At 30.8% G+C, this 16,855-nt stretch overlaps 2 protein-coding genes and 1 long non-coding RNA gene across 4 annotated transcripts in view; 2 read left to right on the top strand and 1 right to left on the bottom strand.

Moving 5' to 3' along the window:
* The first annotated feature begins 829 nt into the window (after positions 1–829).
* LOC117171536 (carboxypeptidase Q-like) lies at positions 830–5,818 on the top strand. Of its 2 annotated transcripts, XM_033358939.1 has the most exons (7): positions 830–923; positions 1,001–1,406; positions 1,488–1,638; positions 1,807–2,056; positions 2,631–2,871; positions 4,077–4,259; positions 5,239–5,818. In XM_033358939.1, exons 1-7 carry the CDS (start codon positions 899–901, stop codon positions 5,495–5,497), a joined length of 1,515 nt encoding a protein of 504 aa, XP_033214830.1. In that variant the 5' UTR covers positions 830–898; the 3' UTR covers positions 5,498–5,818. The 2 variants fall into 2 exon arrangements, with proteins under 2 accessions (XP_033214830.1, XP_033214831.1); XM_033358940.1 differs by lacking the exon at positions 830–923 and having other exon boundaries at positions 1,233–1,300.
* Positions 5,819–7,886: 2,068 nt separating this feature from the next.
* Positions 7,887–16,855, bottom strand: part of LOC117171293 (protein unc-80 homolog) — a 50,710-nt gene continuing 41,741 nt past the window's right edge. The window contains exons 46-51 of the mRNA XM_033358453.1: positions 15,383–15,658; positions 14,373–14,471; positions 10,102–10,188; positions 9,301–9,449; positions 9,047–9,124; positions 7,887–8,884 (exon numbers count right to left, since the gene is read on the bottom strand). Coding sequence (XP_033214344.1) covers positions 8,306–8,884; positions 9,047–9,124; positions 9,301–9,449; positions 10,102–10,188; positions 14,373–14,471; positions 15,383–15,658 — 1,268 coding nt within the window. The 3' untranslated portion in view covers positions 7,887–8,305. The remainder of the gene's footprint in view (positions 8,885–9,046; positions 9,125–9,300; positions 9,450–10,101; positions 10,189–14,372; positions 14,472–15,382; positions 15,659–16,855) is intronic.
* The window catches only part of LOC117171294, a 4,670-nt gene continuing 3,976 nt past the window's right edge, over positions 16,162–16,855 (top strand). Inside the window, exon 1 of the long non-coding RNA XR_004466861.1 lies at positions 16,162–16,278. This is a non-coding gene — a long non-coding RNA (uncharacterized LOC117171294). The remainder of the gene's footprint in view (positions 16,279–16,855) is intronic.

Raw genomic sequence — 16,855 nt, 5'->3', positions numbered from 1 at the left:
TTACTACTCAACAATAATACGCACACTCGCTGCTCGTTGCGCACATATGCTGTAGAGGGGCGTGCGACAAAGCAAATTGCTGAAAGCACTGACTACTGGCTGTTCTCTTGATTGCTCGCTTGACTGCTCGTGATCCGCTGAATTCAGATCATGTAACAGAGTGTTATGTTTGTTACATTCGATGTCATACCGAATTAAGTATATTGTTTTAGTCTTAGATATTACGTCTTTGAAAGCCGTCGAATTATCCATTGTCGGAAAATAAAGTATTAATTTCCCATTGAACTGGTCTGTTTTGTGCGATTATTTTTCAATTATATTATCGTTCAAACACTATTTAATTCACTTTAAAAATAACCACTCACAAATTTGAAGACAAAGACGAAATCACTGTGAAACAATTGAGACAACTTTTTCAAGATGAGTAATTACTATCAATTTTGAGGATAAATAAACTTTCAGATTTTAAATTTGTACGTTACAGCAATTTCCATGCTATCAGTTTAAATTGAACCCTTTTTATTGTCGGAGCGAGGGAGGGGGAGTCATACTTTTTTGTGCCATAAATTAATTTATGAAAAGATGATATGATGAAGTTTTAGAAAAACATTGGGAATATCATAACTTTTTAAAGACAGTTGTGAAATACAATTTTATTAAATTAACGCATACCTGAAGCATTTTGTTCTCATTAAAGAAATCATAAAGCGAGCATCTGTGTGAAGTCATTTAGGTTTATCATTCTATCTATGCTGACATATGCTCATGTTAAGCAAGCATGAGCAAGCCTTTATCAACGTATTAAAATGTCTTCGTCAAACACGGTTAGTCGTTTACCAGTGCGTGTGTCTTTCGGTTGATTTGAAATTTCAAAGAGTCCGGAATAGCTAAACTTGTCATGGTGATTAGTAGCGAAATAAATGGTATTTAAATTTATTAAAATAGTGATGGCAAATAATTATTCTGAAAAATTAAAGAATATTTTCTTTTCTTCATTTAGAATCACTTGGTTTCTCATCATGGACAAAAAGGAGAACCATATGGGTTATGATAATTTTATTACTATTTATTATCATAATAAGTGTTTTGTTTGTACGGTTTCGATCTCAGTCCACGAATAACACCAGAGAAGAAAATTTTGTGAAAATGTGTTCATTGTCTAAGCATCTGAAAAAAGAAATTGATTCATACAAAGGAGTAGTCAATAGAATAGTCAACACAGCAGTCAATGGACCATTTAAAGGATTTACTTGGGCAGAATTAGGAAAGTTTGTAGACAAATTCGGCAGTAGATTTGCAGGTACAGAAAATTTGGAAAATTCTATAAACTACATGATTGAAAAATCAAGAAATCTGAGTTTGGAAAATGTTAATGCAGAACCTGTTATGATTCCTCATTGGGTTAGGTATAATCTATTTAAATTATTAGAAAATTTTAAATATTAAACTAAAATTACATCACATTTTATTTATTTCATAATAAATAGAGGTTCTGAATCAGCCATGCTTATATTACCACGCCAAAAGGATATTGCAGTTTTAGGATTAGGATATAGTGTTGGCACTCCTGCAGAAGGTATAATAGCAGAAGCTATTGTAGTTAAAAGCCTGGATGAATTGAAAAAGAAAGAAAAAGAGGTAAATACTTCATTTTAGTCAAGAATAAGAAAGGTTCATATCTAGAATTTCGGATTTGTATTTCGAGCATAAAAACACATATTATAATTAGTTGTTGTAAATTTTTCGGATTGAAGGCGAATAACAATTTTAAAAGCATTTTTGATTAAATATAAACATTTATTATAGATCACAGGAAAAATTGTTGTATACAACCAGGATTTTGAATTATATGAAAAAGCCGTGAAATACAGATACAATGGTGCCAATGAAGCGGCAAAATTAGGAGCTGTAGCTGTTCTTGTTCGAGCAATAACACCTGTTTCACTATATACCCTACATGCTGGAAGTATGAAATATGCAGAAAACATTACAAAAATTCCAGCTGCTAGTATAACAGTCGAGGATGCCGAACTTTTATACAGGTTCCAAAACAGAGGTAATTGTTTTCCTACAAGAAAACACGTTTATGAATAAACACTTATAGATAGGGAAAATCAGAGTATATTGGGTGGGACAATTTAATTAACGCACGGAAATATCTCTGTTGGTAAGTCAAACAGAAAAAATTATTCGGACAAAATTTGTTCAAGGCAATGGGGGCCCTCTGACTGGTCCTATAACTGTGACCTTGGGGTTAATTTTCAAGGTAATTTAAAGCTCAAAGACAATTTTTAAAAATAGGAACCCCTATTTTTGAAACCGGATTTGAAAAGAGCGGAATATTTTACATCCTAGAAAATAGTTTTTAATTTGCTAGAGTGACCTTCAGAAGGTCAAGGTTAAACGTTGAAAAATCGTCCAGAAGCTTTTTTCTTTAAACTTTTGAGGATTTATGAGCGATCAAATGTTAGGGTAGGCTTGAGGGCCCCCATTGTCCTGAACACCTTTTGTACAAACTATTTTTTTGTATCTGGCTTACCGATGGAGATAAAAATGGCCCACTCGCAGCTTCACTTATTGATCAAAATATTATTTTCACATTATTTATCATAAAGATCTTTTTCGTATAGGAGAGACATTGAAAATTCAACTCAAAATGGAAGCTAAAATGCTTCCAGATGTCGAATCACGAAATCTCGTAGTTGAATTAACAGGAAATAAGAAACCAGAAAAAGTGGTGGTCGTTTCTAGTCATATAGATAGTTGGGATGTTGGTCAAGGAGCAATGGATGATGGCGGCGGTGCTTTTATTTCCTGGAGCTCTTTGGTTCTTCTAAAACGGTTAAACTTACGTCCTCAAAGAACGATAAGGTGCCATTCATAGTTTTATCCAAATTTTCAATTTTTGTTTAAGATTTACAAGTAATCTAAAGTACCAGGAATAATTTTAGGAGAAATAATCACGAAAAAAATTCACTATTAAAAAACAGATCTCTAAACTATCTCAGTTTTCAGATGAACTTCCGAAAAGGGTGTATGTCTGATTTACTTCGGGCTCCGTACACTTTTGTATTTTGACGCACTGATTACAAATATGATAGTAAAAATTGGCGAAAATTTGATTTTCATGGTAAAATCATCAAAAAACCATAAAAATCCTAGTTTTTTGTGCTTATCTCAGCTAATATACAAAATTAAAAAAAAATTCAAATGAAAGTTGTATATCTCATCGAAATACATATCTTTCTGTTGCAAGAATTTTTTGCTATGAGTGGAAGTTTCCGAGAAAATCATCTATTTGTCATGATTTTCATCGTATCTCTATTGGTTTCGGTTTGATACCAAAAGGTAGGATCCCCTATGATTGGCGACAAAAATATAGTAAAGTTACAACCGTACCCATTTCCCAACGTTTCGTGGGGGCGGGAATTTACCGCTGTGACTGTTCACAGAAATGATGTAAGGTCCCCACTACCCGTTTTCCAACGTCTCGTGGGGGCGGGCAGGCATCCCTTTACCATTTACCTTTGCCATATCCCTTTTATCATTCCATTTTACCATTCCATTGCCATTTCTCTTTAAAATTATTTTCTTTTGCAATGATTTCCATTTAGAATGTGAAGAGCCATGGTTTATGGTTTTTTTAAAAACTAAGATGAATACATCTCTGATTTTCTGGGAAACTATCACTCGCAGAAAAAATGTTTAAAACAAGAAATGTGTATTTCGATGTGATCTACAACTTTTATTTGAATTTTTTTTGTATTTTGAATATTAGCTGAGGTAAACTGAAAAAACAATGAGTTTTAAGGGTTTTTGATGATTTCACCATGAAAATCAATTTTGCGCCAATTTTCACTATCATACTTGTAATTGGCGCGTCAAAATACATAAGTATACGGAGTCCGAAGACAATTGGACTTACACCCTTTTCGGAAGTTTATCCGTCAGTAAACATAAATCAACAAGAAGGAGAATTTATTGTTAAAGATTATAAAGAGATTCTTCGATAGAAATATGAAGAATTTCGTTACTTGTGGTTTTTATTTTTCTATAATCTAATTACATTTTTTCAGAGGCATTATGTGGACTGCTGAAGAAATTGGTCTAATTGGATCAAGAAATTATATTAAAAAGCATGAAGAAGAGAAAAAGAATCTTCAATTTGTGTTGGATTCTGATTTAGGAACATTTAAGCCTCAAGGATTAGTTGTTTCTGGAAATGAGCAAGTCCAGTGCATCGTTCATAGAATATTAAGGTTGGTGAAATAAGTTTTCAATTATATTTTATTTTTTGCGAAAGAGTGGAAATAAAAATATATATTGCATCAACCAAATTCAAAAAAGGAATTCTTTCCCCCTACTAAAACTTTGAGGTTTCAATCCGACGAAGTGTAGACACTATCGGTACAAGTAAAAAAAAAATGTCGGTAGCGGTAAAAAAAATTACCGGTATCGACAGTTTGTTCTTACCGGGTTTTTTAAAAATCATATATCTAGCTAGGTAGCGGCTAAGCGCGCGTACTTATGGAATTCACGGTATTCATGGAATTCAAGGAATTCAAATTTTTCTAACTTTTCTTCAACATCTCGTGTGGAAGGGTGCTGGAAGACACCCCTGTGACTGGTTACAAAAATAATGTTTGTCAAACCCCTACCACTTTCCAATGTTTCGTGGGGTGGGAAGGCACCCCTGTGACTGTTCACAGAAATTATGGCGAAATCCTTACCTCTTTCCAACGTCTCGTAGGGGGCAAGAAGGCACCCCTCTGACTGTTCACAGGAATAATTTTGTCAAACCCTGACCCCTTCCCAACGTCTGATTAGGGGCGGGATGGCACCCCTCTGACTGTTCACATAAATAATTTTGGTGAAACCCCAATCCCTTTCCAACTACGGAGTCTTGTTCTTTAACCTAAAGGGTTAAGATATTGGCAGCGCGCCGCCAACTCTTTAGTTTAAAGCGGCGGGCTTAAAATGCCGGAAATTTATCCGGCTACATGACCCTATACGTAACTTCATACCAACCATAAAAGGCATTTTGATGCAAAAACCTACAGGTAATGACAAAATAGGACAGAAATGTAATATTGATCTGATGAAAACTAAAAACTACTCGTTATAATGGAAAAAAGTTATGAAAACTGTTTTTATTTCATCCAACCTCTCGTCGTTCTGAAGAAAAAATTTTTGTCATGGCTATATCTAAATTTCTGTTAAATTCTGTTACTTTTTCAGATTGCTGAAACCCTTGGGAAATTTAAACGTTAAAAGGGGAGTGTTAGGATATGACACTCTAGAGTGGTTGAAAGGAGGAGTTCCAGGTGCTTCATTGTGGAATCAAAATGATACATATTTTTGGTACCATCATACAAATGCAGACACAATGTTGGTGGAAGATCCGTCTGCACTAGATGCTGGAACTGCACTGTTTGCTGCAGTTTCATACGTATTGGCCGATATAAGTATTGATTTGCCTCATGGAAACTTATCTTAACTTACCAGTAGTAATAATAATTATTTTATTATTATTATTTTATGTAAAACTTTTACTCGAGTGAACCCGGTTATACATCACAGCCACGGACTAAGTCAAGTGACTCATGAGATTAGGATGTTAGAAGTCAATCCAATGCGATGCTTGAAACCTCCTGCGCTGATGAAAGGTATACAATTACGAACGGCCACGACTTAGATCCGATTATAAATATAGAGATAAATCCTAAACCTATTAATAGTTTAATAAAAATAATTTATACATGGCATCTTTTTTTCACTTAATTGATCGACATATGACTCATGTGTGTTGATATACTTTCTTTTATACAGAATGTACAGGCTCGAAATGTTTGAAGATTTAGGTACAAACGCAGTCTATCGCTTTATCTTACACTATAAGAAACTTTTCCCAAAATGCACGATAAGCTAATAAACCTAAAATTTGAAAAATGTCCTCGAAAAATCAGGGAATTTATTTAAACAATTCATTGACGTGACAGGAAGACAATGTGACGTCCATGCTTATATCCCTACAAATTAAAATTGTATTTCCATACCTTAGTCGACAACTGTGTCAAAATATGTTTCGGAGTCTACGTATAATTTTCGAAAATAATTTTATTTCCAAATAACGTAATGAGAAATTAATGATAAAAGTGAAAGTAAAAGAGAATAAACACTAAAATACACAAGAATCATTTTTTCGAAAATGTGCTAATTCCATTAAAAAATTTTTAAAAATCAAATACACTTAGTGTTAAATATATTTGTTAAAATTCTTTTCTTTGAATATAAAAATTAAAATGGATTTTAACTGAAATTCGAGTTAAAACATTATTTTAGGATTTGAGTGTTATAAATTTCTTCTTCCTTTCAGCATCGCCGTTTCTTGAAAATACTATTGTGTATTGAGAAAATTATATTTATAAGGCTTTTCAGGGAAAAAATGTCTTTCATAGTACAACACTGTTGCACTAAATTTTGATTTTGGCGGAACACAAATTTTTTTGGAATCAAATATTATTATTATTCAGCTCTCTGATATCTCAGCAACAAAATTTTATTTTTGTAAAAAATTGAACATTTAATTTTTTATTTGTACTCACAGCCGGTTTTTAATACCAGTGAAACTGCATACTTAAAATTCTTGAGTAATTTACAGAAATTAAATTAAAATTAAATTTAAATTAAATTAAAAATCCTATTTAGCATCCAATAATAAAGTTAATGTGGATAATTCCTGAAAGTGCCAAGAATCAAACTACCAAATTTGCACAACCACCATAAAATTTTTCTATTGCAATTCGAAAGAAGATTAACATTTTCACAAAAAAAAAGAAAAAAATTTATTTTTTCAGAACAAAAATAAAAAAGAGCAAAGATAAATTAGAAGGCAACCTGCCAAATCTCCTTCATTCTCTTTTTATTTCTTTTATCTTTGTTATTTTTATTATTATTAAATCGCAATAAAAAAACATTTGTAAAAAATAATTGATTCTAGGGTGTCAGGAAGAGAGCATCGTGGTGTCTTTGCTGTTTCTGCCTGCTCGAATAAAAAAAATTGTTTGCTTCGATAAGGGTGCTGTATAAGTGCCGAAACGTTGGTGATTATTTTTTACAGATGTTTTTTCATTGTGATTTAATAATAATAAAAATAAAAAAGACAAAAAAATAGAAAGAAAAGAAAGGAGATTTAAGTAACTGCCTTCTCATTTTTCCTTTCTCTTTTTTTATTTATTTTTTTCTAACAAAAATTAAAAATTTTCTTTTTTAGAAAAATTTGTATCTTTTTTTTTCAAATTGCAATAGGAACATTTTATGGTGGTTGTCGAAATGTAGTAGTTAGATTCTTGGTTTTATTTGCAGGAATTCTGCATATTAACTTTTTCATATCAAGTATTTTCCGCTCACATTCAGAATCTCAACATTTCTTGAGAAAACTTTAATTTTATTGAATCGAACGATTTTATATTTTCCAATCCAATACTCAGCCGTGCATGATCCAATTTGTAATCAATGTCACTTCGAAATATTCAACTGACATTTTGTTTGTTATCTAGTTCTGTTGGTGCCACCCTTCAAATGTTGCTTAATATAAAGAAACCTTAACATGCTCTTTCGTAGCGTGTAATTGTAAAAAATAATGTTACGTGAAATGAATGTAACAATCAATGCTGTTCACTATAAGTAGCATGTAGTTTTCAACAATAATTTCATCAATTTTTGGTTTAAAAGGAAACTTTAATTTTTTCTATAATAGTACTTGAATAGTATACTTACCATCCTTCTAGCGATTTATCATTTACCAATTTAATTACAACTTCCGAAACCAAAATTTCTTTTTTATTTTAATTAATCCAGCCATTCATTTTGTCCATTTGTATACTTTCTTTTATTAATAATCAACAGATTCGAAACATTTCAACATTTAGGTACAAATACTCTTATCACATCATATTACCTTGTTGTATAAACATACATATAGGCGCTTATCATAACTGCATTTAGAGTGCTCACAAAATCTTTCCTTGACACTAAATTCGTAAAATAGATAAAAATTTTCGTTGCTTTTTTAAAAAAATTCTATAGCCATTAGCATCAATGACTGGTGACTATAGTATTAGAACATCTAACAAATGGTCACTGATTTCTACTTCTTTTTTATACATGTCAGTCATTACGATGGGAATGGCTGAAAAATGTCTTTGTTCACATACATATATGCTGTAGATTAGTACTTAACTTAAACTTCATGAATAAATAAACTCCATCTTTTAATTCAACAATCCTTATTAAACACGTCTAATTAGATCAACGTATCTTCATCTTGTGGTTGGAAAACCATCATCAATGAATTTTGAGAATTTGTTCTCTGGCTAGAAGTTAATAAAGCTGTTTTTTCACAACCGCTACTATTCATTGAACAATCAGGAGAGCTTCCATCATATGCAATGTAATTTGTCACTGTACTGCTTGTAGAAGCCATATCGTTTAAATCTGGCGATGCTAATGGTGGTCCTTGAACCTGACGACACCCATTACTATTGTCCAGTGAAACAATATGCATGCTGTAAGATTCCCTATAACCAGACGTACTCGAAGTGTCTTCATCATACGACATATCAGATTGAGGACGAAGATGATGATGATGAGAGTAATAACTCTGTGGTTGACTACTTTGTTGTTCCGGTGTATCGTTGGTCCTCTCGCCTTCCCCTTGCCTCATCGAAAAACTTCTTCTTGATCGTATTGAAGACGTTTCTGAAGGGATGTTAATAGCTGTTGAGTCTATCACTGTTGTAGGTGTCATTGATATTTTTGGTGTACTTGGAGATGATGATTGTTCCACTGGTGTTTTTCCTGGTTCAGATTTTGGCTGTGAAATCTAAAAATGATGGATTAGGATAAGACTCAAGTAAAAAATGACCACAAAATGTATTTTGATTTGCAATCTTTGAGATTTATTTTATAAAATTAGGTTCTAATTTATAGTTTTAACTTTTTCCTCATATGTTTGTTAGGCCTGATAATTAATTTGTATGCCTACTTGGAAATCATGGGGTAGCTGAAAAGATGTGTCCAGACTATGATGAGTATGGGGAGGAAAACTGTATTCTCTAGAGACCTAAGGAGAGAAAGTCATAGAATAAAAGTATCAGAGATAGGTGGTAGCTAATTCTAATGCATTTTTTTAAACAGGCAACATACTGATTTATACAAGGGATAAATAGTTTATAAAAGAGTATTAAAAAAGAGATTATTTACAAAAGAGATCATGGTATATCAGTCAGATTGTTTTACCTCAACATGAGCCCTTCGACTCTTCCTTAGACGAAAGGTCCGTTTGCTTTGACCCATTGATCTCTGCAGTCGTGGTTTGTCTGGACGCGACTCGCTCGAGCTGTCCTCGGTCGGACTGCTCGGGCTCAACTGACTCGTCACAGTCTCCCCTGAGAATCCAATTACTTTTTCATGCTGATTTTATCAAATTTTTGTATTCTAGATCTAAATTCTATACAACCATGCCAAGGTTGATGAGTACCATCGGATGATTAGGGGACAATTCCTTCACCACGATCTGAGGCTTACTTCGCAGGAAAATCCTTAATTTCTTATTTCTATCTTATTTGAATTAAAAATAATAAAATAAAGTCGAGAGTGAAGAAATCGAAATTGACTAGCAATTAGGATCTAAGATTGCTGGAGAAATGAATGTAAGCATGCAAAATCAACTTTGGCTTGTGTATATATTGCTGTTCAGTTGTGAGATGATTCATGATGATATTCTGAAGGATATAACTTTTTTCGATAGGTTCAATTTATACATCGTTGAAGTTTTAATGGGATGAAAAACAATAAATAAAAAATAGAAGGAAATTCGATAGATAATTTAGTGGATAATGAATCAGTGCCAATATTTTATTACTTTTCATTTAAGTTGGTCCTAATAACTAGTATCCATTTTGATTAAGGGACAACTGATTTCAATTTTTCAGAAGTTTTTTTGTATATTTCATTATTTATCAATTCTCTCAACTCTCATTTGATGGTGCTGGTAAATTAAAAGTTCTAAAGAGTATTAGGGTGTGAATTGGGATTTACCTGATGAGTGCCTATACTCTACAGAAGAGACAAAGCGCAGTTTTGGCGCCTTATGACGAGTAAAGATAGAAGATGGTTTGGTTCTATCTGAAACATGCCACATCGAACATCTAATATGATAGGAAAGACGACCAGCGCAGAATAAGGCAAACCACATTGCAATGCAATCGTCAATTCTTGATTGTTCCAGAGATCCGATAGGAAAAATATTAATTGATTTTCTTTACTTTGGCTATTGATGATCTGGCCAATTGGAATATTTAAAAAAATATAACTAGAATATTTTAAAATATTATTCCTAAAAAACTATGCATTTCAATTAAACATAAATGGATTTTCTTTCCCAATCGTAGAATATTAGGAAAATTAATTATGATTTCCATTTTCAATCAATTATCAACAGTGAATATATACTGAAAAACTGCTATTGAATCAACAGCTCTCTATCTAAAGCAAATCTTAAATACCCTTTATTGGTTCAAATGAATATTCAGTAAAAAAATTATAATGAATTTCTGTTCAATGGGGGTGCTGTGAATTCCAGGGTATTATGGTAAAATCATCTGAGTGCCAATAAAACGATTTTATAGAAAACAAAAAAAGTTCAAACACATTTTTATGAACTAACTGGAAAACTAATAGTTTAAAAAATAAAAGATTATTTTTCAAAAATGAAACATTATTTTTGAATTGTTTAAAAATGCGAGATACGCAAATATTAATAGCGTCATTCGATTCTGCTGAAAAAATGAGATAAAATCGATGAGATTAACATATTTTTAATGAATTTAAACAATTACAAGTAAAGCATTTTTATTCATATTATTATAACAAATTCGATATAGAAAAAATAATACACTTTGTGTAATTATGATGGCAGATCAAATGACATTATTACGATGTTAGTCACTGGTTTATTTTACAAAAATTCTTTCAATCGTTTAAAAATCAAATCACCACGATGTACTGGGGAATTCTACAGAATTTGTAAGCTAATAAAACTTGTTTTGAAAAAAGTAACCGATTCAATAAAATTTTTTCAGTTTACTTCAATTCAAGGTAATACACCTACATACAAGTATAATAAAGCCTATTTGCTTTAGAAATGATGGTAAATCGGTTCAATTAATATAACTTGAATTCAATTTGATTTGGTTAAATTAATTTGAATGTTTTTAACATTTATAGTTAGTTTTATTCATTTTTATTTGGTTAAACTAGTATATAGAGTTAATTTTTTTTTATTCGATCGAATTTTTATTGAGCTGCAATCGCTTGCGTTATCTTAAATTTAATTTAATTTCATTTAGTTTCCTTGAATTTATATGGCAGTCATTGTTAGTTTCATTATATTATTTTATTCAGTTTCATAGAATTAACTTGTATTGAGGTAAATACAATTAAGCATTGCATTTTGTTTGATTTTGATGTATTACTTTTAATTCAATTGTATTCCGTTTGATTCGGTCGAAATCAGTTTATTTTCTCATCGTTACATCTATTCAATTTTTATTAAATTCTTTTATTCAGTGTTAATGAATTAATATTTGTTTAGTTAATTTAACTTTAATTTTAATAAATTCGTTTCACTAATAAATATTTTAATTCATTTAATTTACAACCTATTTTATCAGCGAATTGTCTACTTAACTAAATTTTTCAACAAAGTCACGGAAAATTCAGTGATACTTGTCCGTGCCATTTTTGATTAGTTCATATAAATTAAACTGAATTCGGTTGTATTTCATTATATTTAGTTTAATCAATTCGAATTTAATTCAACTTTGTTTAATTCGGCTAAATTCAGTTAAATTAAAGTTAGGTATTATTCTTCTTGAATTATTTGAAATTCTTTAGAGTTTTATTCCGTTCGCGATAAACTATGCTGGAAAAGAATATTGAAATCCGGCATGTTTTGTCGGATGGTATCGATATACAGTGAAACCCTTTAATAGCCCTCTCTTTTATAGCCCTTCCAGAAATCGACGCCGCGCCGCAGGTATGTAGGTGTAACAGAAGCTGCGCGGGGTCTGCGATTGTCACTCAGGCGAGCACTCAGGCTGTATTTCCCTAAATTGATTCAAATTGAGTTTAAAGCTATTTCTTAATTAATTTGAATTTTTGTAGAATATCGTCAGTTTTCACTGTTTAATATGTCTTGCATTAAATTAAAGTCAGGTGAATCAATTTGAATTCAGTTAAACAGTATTTTTTAATTGTGTTGAATCACGTTGAGCAGTCAAATTTCGGTATAACTATTGTTACTTTTATTTCGTTTAATTTCTTGTTTATTAACTTAAACTAAGATTAATAAATTTGAATTTACCTATAAATTGTATTTAATTTAGTTTAATTACGTTTTACAGTTGAATTTATAAAGCAACTAGATTCCTTCAACACAATTTACTTTTACTATTACACCATTAAGCCATTTCCCTTTCGAAACAGTTTAATAATTAAATTGAATTGTAGTCATTAAATTTTTATATTGTAACAGTTGTGTTTATCTACGATTTCAATTCTCTTTTTCGGCATTAGAATACGAATTTTCGAAAATTAACGATAATGCTGACGCTTAGAATTTTTTTAATTCTAATACTAATTGCATCTTGTTGCTTCAAAATGTTAGCGTGCCAAACGCTGAGTAAAATAAAATTAATAATATAGAAAGCATGCAAAAAATATATACACAAAGTAAATTATTCTTGAAGCCAAATCACCAATTCTTTACCTTAATATTTTAGATCTGTGGGCTTTATAACTCTTCTCATAATATATCTACGCGGTTGCTTCGATTGTAAAATATGGATCTTTTTTTTTACTCATTTAAATATTACAATGTTTCATGAAATAATACGAAATCTCATATGGCAGTGAAAATTTTTATATACTGGAATAGCAAGCTTATCGAATGATAGGGGAAAAGACAAAACGACATTTTGGAAAGTGAACACATGACACAAGTGTAAGTGAATGACACAAGTGTTTTTTTCTTGTTAAAAAGAACATTTGCCAAAGGTAGAGTATGATAAAAAGCAAAGAAAAGTCGAAGCAACTACGCAGTAAGAGCGCTAATTGATAAAATTAGGGTACCAACTGTTGGACATTACCATTGTCTAAATACTGCTATGTAGTAATTCGGAGTTATTATGTAACAGATGTTACAAGGGAACGAAAAAGTCACGTCACACATACCTTCATAAAAAATAACGTACAGGGTTAAAAATATAAAGTAAGGAAGGTTAGGTCATAGGTTGGATTACATTTTATTAAGCGTAGGGTTACACAACAGCAGAATATATTAATTAAAATATTCATCAGGGCTCGGAACTATTAAATTAAATAAGAAAAAATTTATATTTTAAAAATTACCTATCGATTGTTTCCGTAAATTGATCTAACACCAAATAATCCAATATTTTCTTTCACAGTTTTGTAAAATATTTCTAATTATATTTATGTTATAAGATTTGTATAAAAATTTAAGAATAGAGAGTTTTATATTTTATTTAATTGTGCAACATGTTGGCTACTTTCTAAACTAGCGAAAAAGCAAGTGTTCAACTATGAAGGTTTTTCTAGAGTGCTTATCGAATCTAAATACATAATTTTAAGAGTGAGAAGTCTTGTTGCTTATTGTTTTCATATTATTTTTATTCCGAACCCTGGTTGTCGTAAAAAAAACTACTTTCAAATTTGTCCTTACCTTTGTTCCCTAGCTAGCAATAGAAGTCACTCTTTGATCAATTTGTAAAAAATGAACTGATAATTAAAACATAAATATTTAAGCATGACATAGACATTTGCTAACTAAAAATTCATATTTTTGCCCTAATTTTAATAATTTTGCAATGTCTCATAGACAATGGCTCGATCCAACTGTGGTAGAGAGAAAGCAAAAATTGAAAATGCGACACTGGTCAGTCAATAGCGCTGCTTTAAAATTACTAAATTAGCGATGACAAAGAGACTTGCAGAAAGAGTTATTGTAGGTTAGAAAAATCATGGAAAAAGAATCAGTCAAAGGGTTATTTTCCGGTTCTTAAAAAAATCTTCAATTTATTTCTTTTATCGCATATTGCAGAAACTTATTAGCTTATTATTTATCTGTATCTTAACTGATTCTGAAAAAAGTATAGTTAAAGCTTCACGAATAAAAAATTGCAACTCAACCTCTAGTTGTTTTGTACCATTTGACTGCATGTAATTTGTAATCCTGGGTATATCTGTAAAGTTAAAGAAACTTTAAGTAATTTTATAAAATGAAATACCTGTTCCAAGTGCATGATCAAGCGGGCCTTCTGCAGATGCACCTACGTCACTTCCATCCCGAAGAGTTGTGGATCCTGCACTAGTACTTGAAATTGAACCTAACAAAATTGAAATAAGTTTAAAAAATTCTGTTAAATCAAAAACTATAAATATGCAGCAAAAATTTAAGTTTCATGAATATCCTACTTTTCAAATTAAAACTTAAAAACTGGAATTCCAAAAAGTTCAACTATAAAAAACGATTTTGCAAACATTATGAATGACCATAACTTCCTTACTCTTCAATCAAATGTATTCATATCATACATAGATCTAACGATTCTTCTGAAATCATCGAATCTTTTTTATTCTTGCATCAACTTTGAATCGTGTAAGTGAAAAAAATTTTCCTACAAAAAAAACGGTTTTTAAATTAATATAAAGTACTGAAAAACTGAAATTAATATTTTTAGAAATCCTTTAATGAGTTTCAAGATATTAGTGGTCAAAGTAGGCCGTTCAAATTGCATCAATTTATCTGCAACCGTTTTCAAGTTCTCGTGTTCACAAAAAAGTGTTACATCCACAGAAAATATTGCTCAGAACATTATATTAGATATTTGAAAATTGAGGAAAGTTTAATTAATGAATTAACATTTTTTGAAATTGTTACGATTACAAACCTTCCTCTATGAGAAAGCAAAAAGTGAATATTATCAAGCATACAATGTGCCATGTGCAAAATAGTTATTTACTTTCTGAAAAATAAATAATTAATTTAATAAAAATTCATTTGAGTGTTTCCTTTATCACATGATCTAAAGGTTCTATAATAAATAAATAAATTTAGCATTTAATCACGGTATATTATTAAAAACTTTGGACCTAATTTTCTCAGTTGGACAGTTAATGGACATGGCGTATCCTAACTCTCACGTAACAAATTACATTTAATATGCATAAAAATTAAGTTTCTAGTTCAGTTAAGAAATTTCAGTCAAACTTAATGATTAGAAAATATGATATTCACCTCTTTTCGTTGTTTCATTGCAAGCAGTTGGATCAGGTATAGTAGTTTTGGTGGTGCTACTGGAATTGGTCGATTGATGAGACGAATGTCCGACAGTTTGAAAACCGGTTGAATGAGAAACTGGAGTTTCTGCAGGAGTACGATTTATGTGAGCTCTAGATCCCAAGTCTCCTGTTAGTAGGTCGATAAGTAAAGAAGGCCTTTGTGTCCGAGAGGCTCCTTCGTTTGTGACATGCATATCCGCTACACTTCTCTTTGGTTCTGGTTGCATTTCGTCTAAAATGTCAGATAATCACATTTAGGGTAAACAGGGATTTTATTAGAATTTCAGAAATATAAAATAGATACTTGTAAATGAATAAATATTCTATAATCTATGTGATTTGTATTTCAATATTTATTCAGTAAAAAATTACTGAATTTATGTTCATTAAATAACATTTTTGTTGCCACAGGAGGATATGTTGACACTAAGATTAGTCATGTCGTTAATTTGAATAAATTTTATTTGAATTAATTTCAATAAATATTAGTCTCAAATTTGAGTAGATTTGATATGTTTGAAATATTCTTATCATACCTTCAAAACCAGTGAACGACATACGTATCTCCCCAGGCAGAAATATTATATATAGTTTATAGATAGTGTGAAGTATTATATATAATATTCATTTGTTTTATACATTTTTTATATAAAGCAAATAAATATTATATATAAAACTTCACATTATATATAAACTATATAAAATGTCATCGCTTTTTAAGAGTCTTTAATGTTCAATATATTTTTAATTGATTTTGGATTTCCGGACCTCAAAAATAAATCAACGACACCCCCGAATGAATTTGACAAATTCGTGAACTGCTGAAATAAACATAACCACACAATATCGAAGGTATTCCTTTTCGCCGAAAGCTTATTCTTTACTTTTTAAAAAACCCATAATTATACAAAATGATGTTCCTTATTATCTGAAGAAACTGAATTGCATAATATTTCTTACAAATAACTTTCTAATTTCTTTTAAATTCAAAACCGATAGCGGTGTCGTTCACTGGAAATATGGTGTCGTTCACTGAATTTGAATAAATTATTTAAAAATAAGTATAACAATAGTTTGGCAAAGAATAATTATATTACTTGGTACTGTCTGAAAACGGCCAAAATTTGCCCTTTCAGATGAATTCATCTCCGCTACCAAAAAATAAGCATATAAATTAATATTCTCCTTTTTCTAAAATTTTTTTAAGGTGTCGGTAATACCCATGTATACCTTAATTCTGACTTAATATTTTATAATAAAAATAATGCCTAAAATAACACAATAAACATACAAACCTAATTTTTTAACATACTTCAAAGCCCAAAATGATCCTATACAGTCTGTCAAGTTAAAGCGTGGGTGGCTTTACTCGCAGTCGGTAAGGTGTATCGACATGATTTTGGTGTCAAAATATTAAGAAGAGCTCCCT

The sequence above is a fragment of the Belonocnema kinseyi genome, chromosome 4, assembly GCF_010883055.1.
Source record: "Belonocnema kinseyi isolate 2016_QV_RU_SX_M_011 chromosome 4, B_treatae_v1, whole genome shotgun sequence".
NCBI classification, from domain to species: domain Eukaryota; kingdom Metazoa; phylum Arthropoda; class Insecta; order Hymenoptera; family Cynipidae; genus Belonocnema; species Belonocnema kinseyi.
Note: the sequence above shows the minus strand (reverse complement) of the source record. Positions and strands in the feature narration are given on the sequence as shown.

What these genes read in the sequence shown, in the direction of transcription:
- LOC117171536 (XM_033358939.1), top strand. Translation starts at nt 899, where the DNA reads ATGGTGATTAGTAGCGAAATAAATG. An exon ending in ATGATTCCTCATTGGGTTAG is followed by an intron (nt 1,407 to 1,487) that starts GTATAATCTATT and finishes CATAATAAATAG; the next exon opens with AGGTTCTGAATCAGCCATGC. An exon ending in TGAAAAAGAAAGAAAAAGAG is followed by an intron (nt 1,639 to 1,806) that starts GTAAATACTTCA and finishes CATTTATTATAG; the next exon opens with ATCACAGGAAAAATTGTTGT.